Source organism: Tribolium madens, unplaced genomic scaffold, assembly GCF_015345945.1.
Source record: "Tribolium madens isolate multiple individuals breed KSU strain unplaced genomic scaffold, Tmad_KSU_1.1 Scaffold_96;HRSCAF=242;Tcas5.2_LG5, whole genome shotgun sequence".
Classification (NCBI taxonomy): domain Eukaryota; kingdom Metazoa; phylum Arthropoda; class Insecta; order Coleoptera; family Tenebrionidae; genus Tribolium; species Tribolium madens.
The window spans coordinates 5,612,695-5,631,645 of record NW_025401068.1 but is presented as its reverse complement, the minus strand read 5'-3'; the positions used below and the strand labels follow the sequence as shown (position 1 = coordinate 5,631,645).

The 18,951-nt window shown below is 32.7% G+C and overlaps 3 protein-coding genes across 8 annotated transcripts in view; 1 reads left to right on the top strand and 2 right to left on the bottom strand.

Moving 5' to 3' along the window:
- Positions 1-5,191, bottom strand: part of LOC123012974 (sodium/potassium/calcium exchanger 4-like) — a 6,579-nt gene extending 1,388 nt beyond the window's left edge. Inside the window, exons 1-5 of one of the 5 annotated variants that reach the window (XM_044411231.1) lie at positions 5,102-5,191; positions 2,849-2,992; positions 2,310-2,557; positions 924-1,094; positions 523-874 (exon numbers count right to left, since the gene is read on the bottom strand). In XM_044411231.1, coding sequence (XP_044267166.1) covers positions 523-874; positions 924-1,094; positions 2,310-2,557; positions 2,849-2,909 — 832 coding nt within the window. In that variant the 5' untranslated portion in view covers positions 2,910-2,992; positions 5,102-5,191. Of the gene's footprint in view, positions 1-522; positions 875-923; positions 1,095-2,309; positions 2,558-2,848; positions 2,993-3,049; positions 3,332-3,391; positions 3,529-3,657; positions 3,744-4,328; positions 4,436-5,101 lie in introns of those variants that run through there. The other 4 variants (XM_044411232.1, XM_044411234.1, XM_044411230.1 and 1 more) reach the window with 4 other exon arrangements.
- A 345-nt stretch (positions 5,192-5,536) lies between these two features.
- Positions 5,537-11,552, bottom strand: LOC123012559 (sodium/potassium/calcium exchanger 4-like). The gene is made up of 9 exons (XM_044410570.1): positions 11,190-11,552; positions 10,298-10,513; positions 10,064-10,251; positions 9,863-10,010; positions 6,543-6,725; positions 6,225-6,434; positions 6,075-6,176; positions 5,811-6,027; positions 5,537-5,761 (listed from the first exon to the last, which is right to left on the bottom strand). Exons 1-9 carry the CDS (start codon positions 11,323-11,325, stop codon positions 5,644-5,646), a joined length of 1,518 nt encoding a protein of 505 aa, XP_044266505.1. The 5' UTR covers positions 11,326-11,552; the 3' UTR covers positions 5,537-5,643.
- A 1,345-nt stretch (positions 11,553-12,897) lies between these two features.
- LOC123012657 (sodium/potassium/calcium exchanger 3) lies at positions 12,898-18,887 on the top strand. 2 transcript variants are annotated; one of them, XM_044410716.1, is made up of 10 exons: positions 12,898-13,258; positions 16,691-16,864; positions 16,915-17,102; positions 17,149-17,347; positions 17,430-17,480; positions 17,554-17,961; positions 18,017-18,118; positions 18,166-18,287; positions 18,338-18,546; positions 18,599-18,887. In XM_044410716.1, exons 1-10 carry the CDS (start codon positions 13,234-13,236, stop codon positions 18,603-18,605), a joined length of 1,485 nt encoding a protein of 494 aa, XP_044266651.1. In that variant the 5' UTR covers positions 12,898-13,233; the 3' UTR covers positions 18,606-18,887. The 2 variants fall into 2 exon arrangements, with proteins under 2 accessions (XP_044266651.1, XP_044266652.1); XM_044410717.1 differs by lacking the exon at positions 12,898-13,258 and adding an exon at positions 15,131-15,493.
- Positions 18,888-18,951: the final 64 nt, after the last annotated feature.

Below are 18,951 nucleotides of genomic sequence, written 5' to 3'. Positions count from 1 at the left end.
CAAAAAGATTAAACAAAAATAATTAAGAAAAGAAATATGTAAGATATACTTTAGGTAATGTGTAATTATATGAAAATCATATCAAACAATAAAGAAATGTACAGATTTCTACTTTTAGAACAACGTGAAATTTATTTTTTTATATCCCCGTGAAAGCAATGATTTAAAACTTATCTAAAAAATAAAAAACTAGCTATGATTTGAATAGTTTGTTACGATTTATTATATTAGATAATGGATATTCCAACTATAAAATCTACGAATGCGAAAGAATATAAATAGTTTATAGGAAAGCAAAACTTTGTGTTGCAAAAAAAGAAACAAGTTATGTTCGTTTAAAAACTGCATGATTTGATTACTTTTTTTAGTCAAAGCGCATAATTTTAACTGAAAAAAGGAATAACTCGTGGTTATTATATGTTTTATTATGAATTCGCAAAACAAACAACTGGAGCTTTAATTAAAGTCCTTTTTGGGTTCCTTCCGCAGTCTCTAATTCTTTCCTAGAAGACCAATATTTACCTTCTTCACTTGTCGTCTCGCTTATATTCTTCGTCTCCGTATACTTATTAATCTGCTCTTCGGCATAAGAGCCATACGACGAAATCACCGCAATGCTCGTTCTCCTCGGCGTCGGCGTCACCCCTTTCTCGCAATCGCTGATTTTATTGTCCCTCTTAATCAATCTGAGCACAAACTTTGATATCCTCACATTTTGAAACATCACCGTGAAGTAAATGAAATAAACGAGGAACAAAATCAACCCTTCGTACCAATAAATCACTCCATCCCATGTGATGCTCACCAATAGCAGAATTGACAAGATGTAAATGATAACATCGCGACTGATGGGCCACCAGTGAAGTTGGACCGGCTAAAAAATTACGATAAAATGGGAGTTTCGCAACGATTAATTCAAGTACACTCGAGGCAGCTAAACTTCCAAGAGACGCAACTCCCAGAGTATTGAAAAGAGAAGACCCGACGACGGTTCCGATTCCTATGTCTGATTCGGTGATAAAAGTCCCGATTATATTAACGAATAATTCAGGTGTTGAAGTCGCCACCGACATGAAGGTTGCCGCTGCCACGTCCTAAAAATATCACTTTTTGAATTATTTATAAACGAATAATTAATTAACACAAAGTTGTGTCAATTCGAAAAACAAACATTTCGAAGTCGATAACAAATGTTTACAAAATTTAATTAATTAATTTCTTCAAGTGTCGAAACAAATTTAATGAAATTATTTTTTCAATTGTTTGGAAACATTAATTTCCTGTTGCAATAATAACAATACATTAAAAATATATAATTTTTGGGTCGCACTTAGATTCAGATCTTAATCTAATCAGATTTTCTTATTACTTGTAATTAAATTTGTTTTCACCAGATTATACTGATAGTTTATTTAAGTAAAGTGCTTAATTATGTGGAGAAATTCCTATACTTTTAATATCATAAACTATTCCAAATATTTACCGGTGCATTCAGCTTGCAATAATAATATCAAACGAGATCTGCTTAGAAACAGGGAAGCGTTTACTTTAGAATTGTTCAAAGTTTAGTTAATAATTTTGTAAACACAATTTTTTTGATCCTTGAATCGTGGAGTTCATCAGGAAAATTGGATTTCAATTTTTATAGAATTTTAAAATTGTATTTTATTGTTTTTTTTAATTATTATCATTTACGATAACACCTGTATGAAACAAATTACTAAATATTTTCATTTTTTGACTATCCAGGTTTCAGAAGTTATGAAACATTCGAGTCCCTAATACGAATTTTGGAATAAATTTATGTAACGATGAAGTACTTCAGCGTACGTGATCGTATCTAGGCTTAGATAATGTTGATTTTTAGATCCATCTGCTTTCCATTTTGGGTATAGATTCGTAAAGTGATTCTTTGGGTCACAAAGCACTTAAGTTCGATGAGTTATCTCCGATATTCAAAATAAAACTATAATTTTTTTCTATATCTGATAAAAAATAAATCATCTTATCTGCTCAGATAATTTCATTATTYATGAAGTAATAAAAGCTGAAAATTATTCATCGATAAACAAAAAAAAATTGAATCAATTAATAAGTTATAGTGTTTAGAAATAATTAATCGAGTTGTCTGGCTATAATAATTTCAGCGGTGATTACAGATTGAAAAATATCTAGTGATTCGTATCTATAATATCTAACAAAATGAAAACAAACAGTATTGCAAAATTAAGGCCAACTATTTCATTCAGTAGTTAATCTAATCTTAAGATTATTCCAAAATTCCAAATGAAACAATTATTATTACTTACATGAGATAGGTTCAATGCTTCGCAGATTTTCTCCACACATGGTAGGAAATAATTATCGCATATAATTGCGAGAAGAGTAAAACAGTAGATTCCGATACAGAAGACAACTATAATTCCTCCTTTTTCGACCTGAGCTTCGGTGAATAAGGTAAGAAAGTCGTCCGAAGAACTGGAACATTCTTCAGTGGCGTTCAGTTTCGTCCGTGACAAAATTATGTATCTTCTGTGACGCTTCCTCGTCTCAGTGTCTGGAAAGGGATTTCCCAATTAGCACAACTGCTTTGGTAAAGAACCTACGATGTTCTGGCTGAGAATCAATAAAATAATGACAATTCCATCCCTCTGTCTCATTTATTATTTAGAATTTAAGCGGATATCTCTGTTTTCCACGTCTTAAAAATATGRTAATAAATATGTCGTCCTTGGGGATTAATGAAGCTTTTCAGAATTTTAATTGAAGTAAGACATTGTTGTTACACTTTTATGGTTCCGCAAACATCCGTGATTCTATTTTTTCAAAGATTTGAGTGTTTACTCACCATTTGCTGCCACAATTCCTAAGCAAAATACTAGGATTATCACACAGATTAAAGTCTTCATCACTTGAAATTATGTCAACTGCCACTATTGCGATGAATGTTCTTGGGAGGATTGGCGAAACTGTTCATTTTTCCTACTACAACCTAAAACAACATTTTTTTCAATTTTCAAAATCGCATTGATCCAATTAAGAACAATACAGGTCAGTGCTAGTTAAAAGTGTTTACATTGTTATTATCTCTTTCGATACAATTCGATTCAATTTTCTTCGTTGAAAAATCACAATAACAAATCATGATCCTTCATACGCGCTAATCCATTTAGTGCAAACGTTCAAATTGCCTAAACAAATAAAATTATTGAATGCAGTGCAATTCCGATCCAGACATGTGTCAATATATTTGAATGCGGTTAAACCGAACTTGATTTATTGTACTTTTATGACACTTGATAAGAAGCTCGGGTGATAGCGTATGGGGAGTTTGAACTTTGACTTGTGTGGACAGGACGAAAGCTGGGGGTTTGAAAAGAGTGGAACTGACCGTGAGAAGTGGAAAAACATCTTGAGGTCCGCTCAGTCGAATTTTTTATCTGTGGTGTGACACTAGGAACAATTACACTAACGTTTAAGATTATTGTTGCGATTTGATATGAGTGATAATCGTAAATCTCCCCACTCTGAAGTCTGAGATAAAGTAAAGAAGAAATCTTTAATCATTATGAACTAAAAGGTTTATCGTTTGGTTAGACAAAAATTCCAAATTTCTGACAAATCAAAATAGACGACAGTTAGAGAAAAGTCACTTACGAAATGTGTCTGATAAAATTAGTGATAGAAACAAAGAACTGTCAATTCTGCAAAGCTGATGTCTTTATAGTTTTTACAAACACAATGACTAACTTTTTATCGGACAGTAATTACAATTTCGAAAAAAATTACAACTGTTTTAAACAGTTGGGGAAATTGCTATTCAACAAATGTTGATAACAAGCAAAAGTATGTTTACGATTTAGTACAATATTTAATACCATTTCTGGAAAAAAACGTGTTTTTGAATGAGACGTAGTCTGTGTTGTGTATGAAATAGATGCCAACGAGGAAATGTTAATAATTTAAATAAACAAATTTTTTTGGTTTATTTGAACACCTGGTTGCGAAAAATCGATATCTTCTTGCTTCCAAAAATATAAAGCTTTTAGTGCAAAATTGAGCAAAATCGCAATGAATTTTATTTCTATTTTACATACTTCTTAGCTGAAAACTGTTTAAAGTTTTTTTAAGTTTAATATACTTTTTTAAATATGCACATTTCGTTGGTACTTTAGATACGAATAGTGACTAGGAATCTTGTTTTAATGCCAAGTGAACACACTAGGGGTGTTAAAAAATAAAATAGAGTAAAAGATTTAAAATGTTAAATTTATATAGTACCTTGGAAACAATCGCTCGACAATTTTAATTAAGTATTTTTTACTTACGTAGATATGCCTAATGGTACTTATTTATATTAAAATTGATAAAAATATATTCACTTTTTCTTCGTATTGCACCTCTAAAAATACTAAGTAGTACATTTGGAATTTTTTGTACAAATACTTAAATATACATAAGAAGCAGTTTTTCAATATGTTTAAACGTGTGTACAAACATTGATACAATGATAGGTACAAATCCAGTAACACAAATAATGAAAAAATAGTCTTACCTACTCGTAAATGAAATATTCAAAGTGAGTTAAACGATATTATAAAAAAACTCAACTAAATCTTAACTAGGACAAGTGATGAAAGATTTTATTTTACACAGATCTTATCACAAAGTAATAATAGCAACAAAAATATATTTCAACATTTAAAAAATATATTTTGTAACATTCATTGTTAATATCATCTAACATTTGGCCAAAATTTTGTGTGTTGTGTTATTTCCAATATTATTTTTGTTATTGTTTAGAGACTGAAACAAAAACATTCGAACCTGACCTAGCATCGAACTTTTAAATGAATTTCGTTACTTTTCGCCAAAAAACATGTTATGGTTGTTTGGAGTTTTTCTGATTCTCATTTTAAGATTAGAAAATTTTTGCAATAAAACTTTGCAGTATTTTTTGTAAGGGATTATGCTAGAGTTTTAAACTCGTTGATAGAATAATTACCAAATAAAAAGCAACATTAGAGTCAATTTAAGCCAGCGCAAATTTAACAATTAGATTTAGTACATTTTTTAATAGAAAATATTAGTAATTACTTACAGTCAAAAACAATATAGACGTTCAAATTTTAGCAATTCAACATATCGTGAGTTATAAATAAATGAAAACAAAATAACAACAGTATGCAACTTGTATTACAGTATTTCTAGTTTCTCAATTGCTCGTATATTGCAGCACTATCATGACCTTCATTTAAAATAGACGCATTTTATATTTTTTGCTTTTCCCTATAAATTGTAGTTTTTACGTTGCTTTCACACGAAAAGAATCCGTTTTCAAAGTACAACAGTTTTGTAATATTTTTCCAAACAATTCTGGACAAATATAATAATTTAAAAAGCAGAGCTTGTGGTCTAATAACGAAATAAGAGGAAGAACGTTTTCTTACATATTTTGTACTAACGACGAGATATTTACTTTATTATTGATCGGCTTTTTTATTGTTTGTGGGAAAAGGAGATAAAAAAGCAAATAAACTTTTCATATATTTATTTTAAAAAATGTAGTAAAGAAAAGTAAAATATTTTGTAATAGTTTCTACGAATAATCAGTCGATGGCTAATACTAAAACATCTTTTTTCTTATCGATCACATGTGGGTAAGTTCACCGGGAAGAAAGTGTTTAGTTCGATAAGGGATGCCAAGGTGAGAAACGCAATATACATCAAAAGACATGTCAGACCCACTTTCCAGTTTAGCCTGCAAATAAATTGTGATTTTAAAGCAAAAATTTGATCGACAATCTCACCTGAACTTATTAAAAGCCACACTGAGGTAAAACAGCACAAGGGTGGAAAGTAATGAAATCGCGCTGTAACTTAACCCAGCTGAGTTGATTTTAATGTAGCGTTTCTCCGGCGTTTTAGGGTAATACCCCGTTTTAATAAACCAAGGCAATCCGAGACATAGCAGAATATCAAAAGTGTTGGAAGCGATCGAACTGCTCAGCCCCATCGATCCATACCCTTAAAACATTCATAAGTTTGAAAACTTTGATTATATGTTATTTCACCTTGATTTGTAACTATTACGCTAGATACGGCTTCAGGTACACTCATTCCCGCCGCTAAGAACGTGAGACCCATCACAGAATCGGGAATATCTAGTGTATCACCTATAAAAAATTTATAAATTTGTTTGATTAACTTTTCGTATTTTTTACCGATGACTGTAATCAACCAGGATATCACATAAGAGGTCACGCCGATCCAAAAAATACACATAATGAACGTCACAACGAAAAGTCGAGGGTATTTTCGGCAATCGGGGGTTGTTAAATATAAGAGAAAAGATATCGGCCAGGTCATGACCCACCAGAATTGACCCTTCCTCGAGTGGTCACTCGGCCATTCCCAGATTTTGGTCGATTCCTCTGAAATTTATTTATGATGGCATTTAAAAATTAATAAAATTGACCTTCATTACTATTGAATCGAATTTTAATAAACACAAACAAACCGTAAAGTATTTTTAGACGTACCCAGATCTTCGCAGTCTTTTAAAGTAAACTCGGTTTCTAGAATCTCGTTGACTCCGTTTTTTTCCTCCCCTCTGGTCAGCAAGGGAGTCGTTTCGGCGATTATTTCCACGTAGTGGCCTTTGCGGCGACATTTACTCACTAATGAATTTGCCAGTCTCATTAAAGGACTATTGAAAAACATTACTGAAAAAATCCGATCATGATACATTATACTGCTCGACGAAAAAATGGAACATCTAGCACGGGCAATAGACTAACAATATACAGGGTGCGCCAGAACTCGCGCCCCAGAGAAAAATTTCAAGTAAGATAAGATACCAGGAAGATGAAAAAAATTTTTAAAAAATTCTATCTGTCAAAAAATTTTGACATTTATTTTTTGACATTTGACATTTTTTTATGTCTATTTAATGATACTGATGGTCTTGTATATGTTTTTTTACAATTATTTAGTAAAGGTATAAAAAATTTGCCAATAAAAGCCACAAATAACATTGAACAGAGTTACAATTTAGGCTACAGCTTCCTTGTTTCCTCTTTTAATAGCCTATAGCAAAAAAACTTAGAAAATTATTTTTCCAACACAAATAAATAGAGTCAAAGTGCAAACTTTAAACCCTCGTAACTTCGAAATTTTTATAGATAAAATTTTTTTAACATTTTTTCCATATTCCTGGTATCTTAATTTATAAGGCATTTTCCTCTGGGGCGCGAGTTCTGGCGCCCCCTGTATAGTAATGCAGCTGTTACGTAAAATAGAATAAATTTTTAACATGTATGATTTTATTTATAGTTTTTCCTTACTTGTTACACAGAGTGGAAATAATTACTTTTTGAATTATTAAAAAAAAAACATTTCTCCAAGGCGTGCTCCAGGAACTAACTGCTTCAGGATGTAAGGAAGCAAAATCTCTTTAAAAGTTTTCAGGTTAGTCTGGTCTTAACAATATGCCGTTAACGTATTGGCAATTTTTTCCACCCAGTATAATTTGCATTGTTTCGCAGATAAAAATATAAGGTATGACATTGAAACAACATTTTCCAAATAATATTGGTTGTTATAAAAACAACCGCAATTTGTTGTTATAAAAAAAGTCGCAAAAAACTTTGCATTTTTAATTTAGCTCAATATACAACATGATTCAAAACGATCTTGAGTAGAGCTTGTTTCAAATCTGGTGGCAAACTGACGTCAAAAAAAACAGGATTTTGACATTAAACATATGTTTACTATTCAAAAAAATTGTTCATAGGCGTCGTAATAAAATGTTTTTCATAACCAGTGTTAATCTTCAAAATTATAATAACCAAGTATACTTATACGTAAGACGAAGACTAACAATTTTCAACCAACAAATTACTAAAAGAAAAATTCAGATACAACTTTTTTAAGAAGCAAATTTGTTATTAGTATTGTTACATAATGTAAATTTTTATTAATTCAATTAAGAATAGATATTTTTGTTACATACAAGTAAATTTTGCAAACGAATGTTGTTTACGGACAAGGCGAAGCCGAGTCTGGAATAGCAGAGAGTCCTCAAAAAGTTTTAGGTACGTGTTACAAACCACATTCTTTTGTTAAAAAAAGTGAATACCATAGTAACTAAATTGACTTTTTCGAACGGACAAACTGTTGGTGACTGAGTACCTAAAATGGTTATTTTAGGTAAGTACTATTTTTTTGAGTCCGGAAAAGACTCATATGAGTCCCAAAAATAGTCATTTTTGTTACAAGTAAATAACTAAAACACAGTTTTTGTGGACGAATCGTTGCAGATAGCAGATGAGTCCGCAAAAACGTTTTAGGTACGTGTTACAACCAACATTTTTTTGTTAAAGCTCCCAAAACACGAATTCACACCTCTTATTAATTTAAAAAATTTCACCACCATAGTAGCCAATTTTATTTTTTAGTCCGGAAAAACTGTTTTTGGAGACTGAGTACCTAAAATAACCATTTTACGTACTATTTTATTGAATCAGGAAAAAATTTATTTTAGGGACTCAAATGAGTTCCTAAAACAGTTGTTTTTGGGAGCGTATACATATAAAGCTATTTTCGGGAGCGTATACAAAAAAGTAATTTTGCGTTTTATTAGTAAGAGGTGCTAAATTAAACCAACCTTCAAAATTATAAGTAAAATGTAGAAATTAATTAAAACAAAATACATATCTAAAATAAAACTTGCGCATATATCTTTATACCTTTTACAACTATACTGTAGAAAAACTGAAAAGTAATCATATTCAATATTTAACAAACCTTCCAAGAGAAAAATAAAAAAAATATAATTTGGCGATTATATCTTCACCTCCACTAAATGTCAGAAAAAACTAAATTAAGTGGTGTCCAAAGAAGCAAACTTAACATAGTTATAGAAAAAAAGCTAAAAGTTTTTTTTTTGAAAAATAAAGCTGAGAACCAGAAACTTTTTAATTGTGCTCCTTGAATTATTATCATTGTTACCACATAAAAATTTTGTTTAAGGAGCTCATTGAGCCGGATTTTATTTCTTTAATTTCAATCATTATAAGAATTTGTTTTTTTACCTATTCATTCAATTGTAATTTTTTAATTTTAATAAAAAAAATGTTTACTTTTTTGCTTAAAAGGACATTCGATTGAAAAATGGTGAAGTGACATTTACTTATTGTTTAAATTAGACATTTACTTAGGGCCTTATTAATTTTTTTTCTTTTCCTCAAAATTTTATACCAACACAAACTGTATTTATGTGGCATCCCGTGTAGCAAAGCTTATCAAAAGGGCGTTTGAGTGTCAAACATGATAAAGTAACAGTCACTCTTTAGAGCCTTACTATTTTTTTTTCTTCTTCTCAATTTTTTTTTCAAGTGTCATTCCGTGTAGTAAATCTTTTTCATTTTTGCAGAAAACAAAGCTTATTAAAAGGACATTCCTCTGTAAAAAAAATAATAGGGAGACAATCACTCATTATAGGGTCTTATTAAATTTTTTCCTTTTTTCAAAATGTTCTTCTACCAACATGAACTTTTTTTTCAAGTATCATTCCACGTAGCGATTTTTTAATTTTTGCAAAAAAACAATGCTTATTAAAAGGGCATTTATTCGACTATAAAAAATGATGGGTGACAATCACTCCATAGGGCCTATTGAATTTTACTCTTTTTCTCAAAATTTTCGACCAACACAAACTTTATTCTTTTCAAGTGTCATCCCGTGTAGCAAATTCTTTCATTTTTGCAGAAAATACACGGTGGTCTGATTTTTTTGAATCACCGTGTTTAGTAGTATAACCCCACTAGATGTTCCTCTTTTTTTCCATATTTCAACTTACTCAAAATATAAATAACGTAAACTAGAATCAGTGCAAACGCTTCATACAAATAAATCTTCCCATCTTGGAGAAAACTAATCAGCAGAATAACCGAAATCCCGTACATCATACTATCGCGACTGATCGGCCACCAATCCAAATAAATCACCTGAAAATCTCCCAGTTTTTCCCCTGCCTTGGCTCAACTTTTGCAAAACTCACCATGTTGGCAAAAAGGCCACAACATGCAGGAACGGCCAGAACATTGAATACTGCTGAGCCCACGATGGCACCAACGCCGATGTCGCCCTGAGTGACGAAAGTGCCGACGCAGTTGATAAATAACTCCGGACTAGAGCTGGCCATGGCCATGAAAGTGGCTCCGGCGACGTCTTCCCGCATGTTTAAGCCTGAAATAGGAGTCAGAGGGTCGTAACGTTGGAATGAGCGACTTACTATCACAGAATTTTTTAATGGCAGGGACGAAATAATCGTCACAGACGACAGCAAGAAGGACGAATAAGTAGCAGGCTAGCAGGACGTGAAGGACAATCCAACCGTTTTGCCGCTGGAGGCGGCTGAAGCCGTCGGGGGGAAACTCGTTGATGGCGGCGGGGGTGCAGTTGAAGGGGGAGATGAGGCCGAGCAAGTGGCGGCCAGTCGGAATATTTTCTAAGAGCAGAAGTTTTTATTTATTTGATTAGGCATTGAATCCTTATCGGCCGGCTATTTTTAAGTTACTGTAACTTTCCATTAACCTTAGTAACCTCGCGATTGTTATTTTCTCCTCGATCTGGTGTTTTTCCAAAGTTTTGTATCCGCCCCATTGTCAACAAACCAAAATTGTGTAATGTTTCAACAAATAATTGACATATTTTTTCAAGTTACTACAGACAATATAATCTAAAGTCAAGCGGCTTATCGGCAATCACGTAGAAATCTAGAGTGGTTGCGTCCACAAATAATGCTAATTCATTTTCAATTATTAAAAAAATGTTCAGTTGTATTTAATTTCATTAATTGAGCGTCTTATCGTCGTGGGTCACAAGTAACAGCTCCATAAAATAGCCATAAAAGTTTGCCGCTTTCGGAACAGCAGGAGGTTAAATCAAATTTTAATTTGCGGTTTTTTAATTATCACAAACAAATTACTCAACCAACATTAATTAGATATAATTTTCACAAGCAAAATAAGGGGTATTTCTTAATGTTAGACTGAGGTATTGGCGAATTTTGAAACGATAAGAACCCCGAAAAATGATAACGTTTGTTAAGGTCAGTCCAATTAAACGTCTACTATCAAAACAATGATGCAAATGTTATTAACAAAAATTGAAAAACATTTTACCATATCCTGGACCTTCTTCCGTCCTCCTATGTTTCCGGGATAAAGCTCCCAGAATGGCGTAAGTAGCAGTCACTGATACAATACAAATCACTTTAAGCCCTAGGGCAACTTTTCTAGTCCTAAGCAACATGCCCATATTTTTTATCAGAATATTAATATCAAATAATCATATAACTAATATAATGGAGACACTCTAAATTGTATAAAATAATTTTTGCTGTGGTTTTATTAACCTTTAGTCACAATATTTCAAATGAAACACTTTATTATTTATTTTGAAATCTCGCACAACACTGATTAGATTAATTCGAAGCGATTCGATCTACGCGACAAAAGTAAGTAAACTCTCTATTAGTGTCGTGATCCAATAAATACTCGACTATAGTCTTATCAAAAGAGATTATACCTACAAACCTATCAATAGTGGAAAAGTTATTACAGAAAACATAAATAATCTCAGAAAGCGAAGAGCACAACAAAAAATAGTGCTCGAGATAAGGCTAAAATTGAAACGCACTTTCTTGAAATTGTTATAAATATAAAGAGAGATTAGTAGCGTGAATCCGCGATCTGACGAGGTCTTGCTCTCTGGAACGAAAGATGAGTAATTCAGACGTTAATCGGATCTAAAAAGTTAATTTTTCGCAGAATTTTAAAATCGAGTCTAGACAACTAATATATAATTTATTGAGTTGGCGTTGATGCGCCCCTGTGATTTTTTAATAATTCTTAAAGATAAAGACACTTTGATAAAACTTTCCTAAGGTGTAAAAAGATAATTTGGGGAAAGATTCTGGCCTAGAACTCCTTACATAAAAAAATCTTTTCCGATTCTTTAATCTTTAGGTTTGCTTCATTTTGCTTAGACTATACAGTATGTTTCCGGATTGAATACAAGATGAGAAAAATCTTATCCTTGATTTTACTCCAAAAAACTTTTTTAACATTTTTGCTTAATCTAAAACAACCAAATCTATAATTAAAATGATATCTTTCTGAGTAAGTGGAAATAAAAGTTCGTTTTTGTCTAGATTTTGGCCTAAGATATCAGTATTTATATTGTTTGAATGCAGGATGTTTTAGAACGTGCTCCCCAGAGACACACCACGAACATGAAAAAATGTCTAAAAAATTAAATCCATGTATCTAAATTTTGAAAGTTTGGGGGTTTAAATTTTGCATTTTGACCCAATTTATTCATTTATTAATTGGAAAAATAATTATACATTATAATAATTATAGCAGAGAAAAACAAGAAGCTGTATCCTGAATTGTAACTATGTTTAACGTTATGTTGTGGCTGGTATCTTTACTGAATAATTATAAAAAACCTATACAAGATTATCGGTAATATTAAAAAAAAAGCTTTTGTTCCCTTATTGAATAATTATGGAAAAACATCAAGAATAAGAATAMATAGACATAAAAAAAGTCAAATGTCTGAAAATAAATGTCCAAATTTTTTGACAGATAGAATTTTGTAATAATTTTTTTTCGTTTCTTACTTCGCATTTTTCTCTGGGACGTGAGTTCTGAAACACCCTGTATATTTTCGTTTAATTTTTGTCATTATAACTCTTTCAAAACTAAAATATTGTTTTTTCAAAAAGAAGTCAAAGTACCTATACAGTGGGTGTCAGAAATAAGTGACCGCATTTTGCCACGTATAAGTACTTTTTCTGTATCCAGATCAGAAAAGTGTAGAAACCGATAAAGAATTGGCAAAATGCTAGAGCAGATATCTTTGTTAGAAGATGGTGTGTAATTTTCAGTATGTTCAAGAATGTCCATTGATGAAGAAGTGTTAAAAAACCGTTTGCCGGTCCAACCTACGTTTAAATCATCGTAAATGCAGATAGGTCGGTTGTTTACGATCTAATCGGAGCATCGACAATAAGCCAGTTGGAGTACAATACAACAACAGCAGTGACATTAGCAAGTGCCCAATATTAGAGTCCAGTCGAGCAGATGATTGTCACCAGCAGTAGTGTAATAAGAGGGGCGGGGGTCAAATCAGTGAGTGAAGAGTCGCAGCAGGAACAACATGGACTTCGAAACGTTGGCATCAGGTAAATACTCACCCTCCACCCACGACACCACCACCACGTCCACCACGCGCCACCCTCTCAGTAACAGTGCCAAAAATGGTGATTTCGGCGCGGTATTGCGTTCGTGAACAGTGAACTGAATTAGAACTCGTTTAAAATTCCAACTGCTAAGTGGATGATTGACGGACAAGAGCCTGCCTGCGTCTTTTATTTCGATGCCTCGACATCGGGAACCAACCCAAAAGGAACACACCAATTAACGGATAAGTTCACAACAGAGAAAAATTTAAGCCAAATCGGGCAGGGCACTCAACCAGTGGTGATAGCTCACAAATGATATGATATTATAAAAAATCTAAATTTCATAAAGTATTAACATCTGTTTCAAATTGGTGCGATCACAAAACATAAAATCAACAAAAAATCATTCAATATCCTGGTTGCTAAGTAACAATCCAAATTGTTACCACCAAACTATTTAAATAAAAAAAATATACAGGGTGAATATAAAGTATGGAACCAAGCGGTTTTATTTTTAATCATTTGCCTCCAGAAAAAAATAATTAATATAAAGTAAAGTAATATAAAAAATGTGATCGTATTTTCAGGACGAACGTTTGTTTAGTTTTTGAGTTATACGATTTTTTTTTGTCAAAATTGCAATTTATGTAAAAAATTAAATATAAAGTAGCTAGTTGTAATCCTTTGAGTATAGCTTTTATGAGAAAAATGATTTTATAGTGGGTTGCCATTTAAAAAAATATTTTTTTTTGTAGAACTCAAAAACAAAAGGAAATTTCGAAAAATTTTATTCTTGTTAAATCATCACATTTTTATAGTACTTTATCACTCATCAATTAGTTTTTTCAAAAAATAAATAGTTTAAGCAAAAAACGTTTGGTTCCATAGTTTTTATTCACCTGGTATGTATTAATTTGTATGTTTGGCAACGATTGGTATATTGTGTTGGAGCAAAAATTGGAATTTTATTTTTTCCCAACGTATGTACACCACAAAAAATAGATTGTTTTAAAGTTAATTATTTCGAATAAAAAAAGATAACAATTGTTTACAAATAAGAGATATTCATGTCTTATAATTTTCTTCTAAAAAAACTGTTAACTTCAAATAAGACGAATGTTTTATTGTGTTATTTATTTTAGAATCAAGAAAAAAAATTGGTCAATTTTTAGCAGCGACGAAAGAAGACATCTCTTAAAATAAGTATGTTTATAAAAGCAAGATTCAATTTTTTTATACTTAATTGATAAATGAAAACATTTTTTTTAAATATCAACTTGTCCAAATTTAATCTAAGGATTATAAATATGTATATTTCGCAATGTTAATCTCAATTGCCAGTAATGGTAAGTTGTTTCTCCTTTGCTTTTTCATGTTGCAGTTAACATTTTTACGAAACTTGGCTGAGGTACATCTTGGAAGACATTCTAAATTATGCCAAAATTTTAAAGATATCTTTATAGCTTTCAAAATCTTTTAATTTTTCTTTTACAAATTTGAAATAAATGTACAGTATGTCCCCGGATTAAGTTAACAAGAGGTAAAAAAAAATATCTTTGATTTTACACCAAAACTGCAAAGGAAAAAAATTTTTTGCTTCATTTTAAACGAGCAAATCTATAACTAAAACTTCATTATTCTGACTCAGTAAAAAGAAAAGTTACTTTTTCTCTTGATTTTTAAGTCCCAATTGACAAATGAGTTTAGGCAAGTTAAATATATAAATAACTTGCTGCCAATTCATTTTAGAACAGTCTATATGAAAATCTAATTCTTAATTTTTAATTATTGTTTTGCGAAACAGAATCTCGGACTTGATTCCAAATTGCTACCAATTAATCCTAATGAAAAATAATAGTCATCGCTCAAGTGCATAATTGTGTAACTTTTTTCGCCCGCTTGGGATTTACCGCGACTTGCTCTCGAGTTGCACCAACAGTCCAAGCAGCCACCAGTGACCCAAAACAGTCCTTACAACACTCGCTTTTTAAATCGATGAAAAAACCGACTTTGCTGCTATTTTTCCCAACAATTTCCTTTCACTTTGGCCCAAATCGCGTCGTAAATGCAGTTTACATTGATTTTGCGGTACAAAGAGTGTACGTCGCGACTTTTCCACTTTTCGTCAAGTCTTGAACGATCCGTGGATTCGTCTTGTTTAGTATAATCGGTGCAATTAAGTGTATGGGTATCAGAGCGTATCTAATGCCATTAGTTTGCTTGTCTTCGAAATGGGTAAGTGTAGGGATTAATCGGCGTTTCTCCGAGTGAACGGCTCCAAGGACCGAATTTTCCTAATGGGTTTGGACGGTTTATTGATGACGTATTAGTTTTTTCTATTGTCCGGATTATTGCAGGAACTCGGTGGTAAACAAATAGGAGCGTCCGGCTATTGTTGGCTCGCAATTTACGTCGGTTTACAACATCAAAAATATCGTAACTTGCTGGTAAATTAGATAATCGCCGAGTACATGGTATTTATTTTCGAGGGAGTTTTTAACAGCGCTTTATTAGATTAGTTTTAGCTTTTGGCATTGTAAAAGCAGACGATATTTTCTATACTCTGATTACGGTGATGTTATGACCTCTCAATAGAGTTGAACTTGCACTCAAGGAGTCACGAGTTAAATTCAATTAACAAATTATTACAACCGGTGGTGGTACCTCCATACCGGATTATGACTTTTTCGTGAGGAAATTCACTCATTTCGAATAGCGTGACCAATTTACCGTCATAAACCTTGAAAAATAACATTAAACTATTAAATTTTAAACACCAGATTTTAACTTGCAAACTGTCGAAAAAATGATCTCGTGTCTATAGGCTACACTTATAATTTCTTAAATAACCTACAAGAAACTGAAAATTGTTATTTGTCCGTCCCTGATAGGCATTTAAACTGCCATGTTAGCTCTGGTCCTAAAGGTATTCTAAATTTTTTCAAAAAAAACACTGGTACCATGTTTAAAGATTTTGTTTGCGACTTAAACTATCTAAATAGAATTCAATTTTTATCGCAAAAAATTTCAGTAGGTTGCCATTTAAAGAAATTCAAAACTCAACAGCAAAAAAGTATTTTATTCATGTTACAGCACTGATTAAATTTTACTAAAAGCAATTAGTTTAACCGTACACTTATTATACGTTTCATAATTTTTGTTCATCCTGTATACAGAATAATTCAAAAGAACCGTACCATCATTCGGATGATTTTTAGAACAATTTAGTTTCTCTCAAAATTGCAACCATAAATTTTCTCCAAAAAATACAGTGTCGATATTTTAAATGAGAGGGAATTTGTAAAAAAGTCGAATTTGTGAAGAAATAATTTATTTTATTCTGACATATTTTTGAAAAAAGAAAAATAAAGCCATTCCATCTCATTCTCGATAAAGTAATTGCAACTGCATTAATCCGGCCTCCTTCCGCAGGACTTAATTGTACTCCACCCGCCATTGATGATTTCCCTCGAGATTTTTTCACCGAAAAGGAAAGACAAGATGGGGCCGTGGTTGTACATGTTGTCGTTTCCCTCTACCTCTTCGTCGCCTTGGCCGTAGTCTGTGATAAATTTTTTGTACCGGCTGTAGAAAAAATATGCCACGGTACCATCAAACCCCCACATTGAACTTTTATTAAAATAAATCAATCGTAGCTCTAAATATGTCAGCGGATGTCGCAGGAGCGACGTTTATGGCAGCTGCGACTTCTGCTCCTGAGCTTTTCGTCAACGTCATCGGTACCTTCATCACTGAGGGCGATATAGGCGTTGGTACCATCGTTGGATCGGCCGTTTTCAACATTCTGGCCGTCGCAGCGTGCTGTGGCATCGGCGCAGGATTGGTAAATTTCGAATTTGGAAAATAAAAAAATTATTTTGTTTTGATAGTGTGGAGTGAAAGTGGTTCCTTTGGATTGGTGGCCACTAACTAGGGATTGTTTGGCGTATGGCATTACTGTTTCTATTCTTATTTGCATAATTCACGACGAAAGAGTGGAATGGTATGAAGCTTTAACCTTGGTACTCCTCTACACAGTGTATATCCTTATAATGTATTTCGACAAGTCCATTCAAAAGTGTGCTAGAGGTAAGTGTTTTAGTGGTGAGTACTCCACTTTAGAATTTAAATTTTCTTCAATGTTTTCCACCAAAAAGCACCACTCTTTTAGGTGGGTTCAAATCTGCACAGGCTCCGCACAATTCCTCCCCTCAATCAATAGGTGAGTGCCCTTGCCAGCACTGTTTCCCCGTTTTTGCACATACAAGAGATTGGTTCTAAATTTTTGTTCCCAGAGGCGGCTGAGGCCCACTTACCGCTTCAATCCAACAAAGAAATTAAAGATATCAGTGATAATCACAACACGGAAAACATCGGACCTGTTGTGGAACATGTGATAGTACCATCGCATCTCAATGGTTCCATCAAAGTACCGGAAATCGAAGCCGAAGAAGTGAAAAAGACCGAAACGGCAAATATGGTCGAAGATGAGCCACACTGTTTGTGGAAATGGCCGGCTGGAAGAAGCACATTCACCCAATTCACATGGGTTATCACGTGGCCCATCCATCTGATATTTTTATTCACAATTCCCGATTGTGAGAAACCGAGATTTAAGAAATGGTTCCCCTTGACATTCACTATGTGTATTATTTGGATCGGATCCCTGTCGTATGTTGTCGCTTGGATGATTACAATCATCGGTAAAATTTGAATAGTAATTAAATATAATAATTAAAACAATCATTGTTTAAACAGGGGACACTCTAAAAATCCCAGATTCCGTGATGGGAATCACATTTTTGGCCGCTGGAACTAGCATTCCGGAAGCCGTTTCGAGTGTCATTGTTGCCAAACAAGGTAAGTAAAGTCTACTTCCCGCCTTCAGTGACTTTGACTGTTTCAAGGACACGGTTCGATGGGCATAAGCAACTCGATTGGTTCCAATACTTTTGATATTTTACTCTGTTTGGGTCTTCCCTGGTTTATCAAAGCTACATTTATGCCGACAATTGCAGGAAAGCATTGGGTCCGTTCGCCATATTTGATTTTACCACATTTTTCAAAACTAAATTTTAGGTGGGGATAAATTCGGCCGGAATTGAGTACAGCGCCATCTCCCTTTTGTCATCGCTACTTCTGCTTTACCTGGTTTTTGCCGTAAACAAATTTCGATTAGATAAGAGAGTCGGTCGGATTTGTTTGTTGATGTACGCCATCTTTCTTATTTTGGCCAGTCTCATCGAGCTTAATGCCTTCTTCAGAGTTAATTTACCGACTTGTGGACGGTGAAGTTAGATAAGCGTTCTTCTTGTTTACATAGATTTTATTTTATTACAGTTTTTAATGGGAAAATTGTGATTCCTTTCTGCAATATTCTTGATTCACCATCATGTCAGATCTCAAAGAATTCTGTTTTAGAGTAAGAAAAGAAATTAAATTACATCGCACTTCATTCTAGTTTAAGTTATTGCGTAATCTGTCCTGTACATAGAACAATTTTTAAAAACCATCCAAACAATAAAAACTATTTTATTTTATAGTAGACATGTACATTTTGTTCCATTACAGCCAATCCTATTATTAATTTTGTAATTTATATCTCACTAAATACAAATATGACAAACAATGTTAAGTCGTTTTATTTAATTTTTTCCAAGCCCTTTTTAAAAGTTGCCAAATCCGACTCTGTC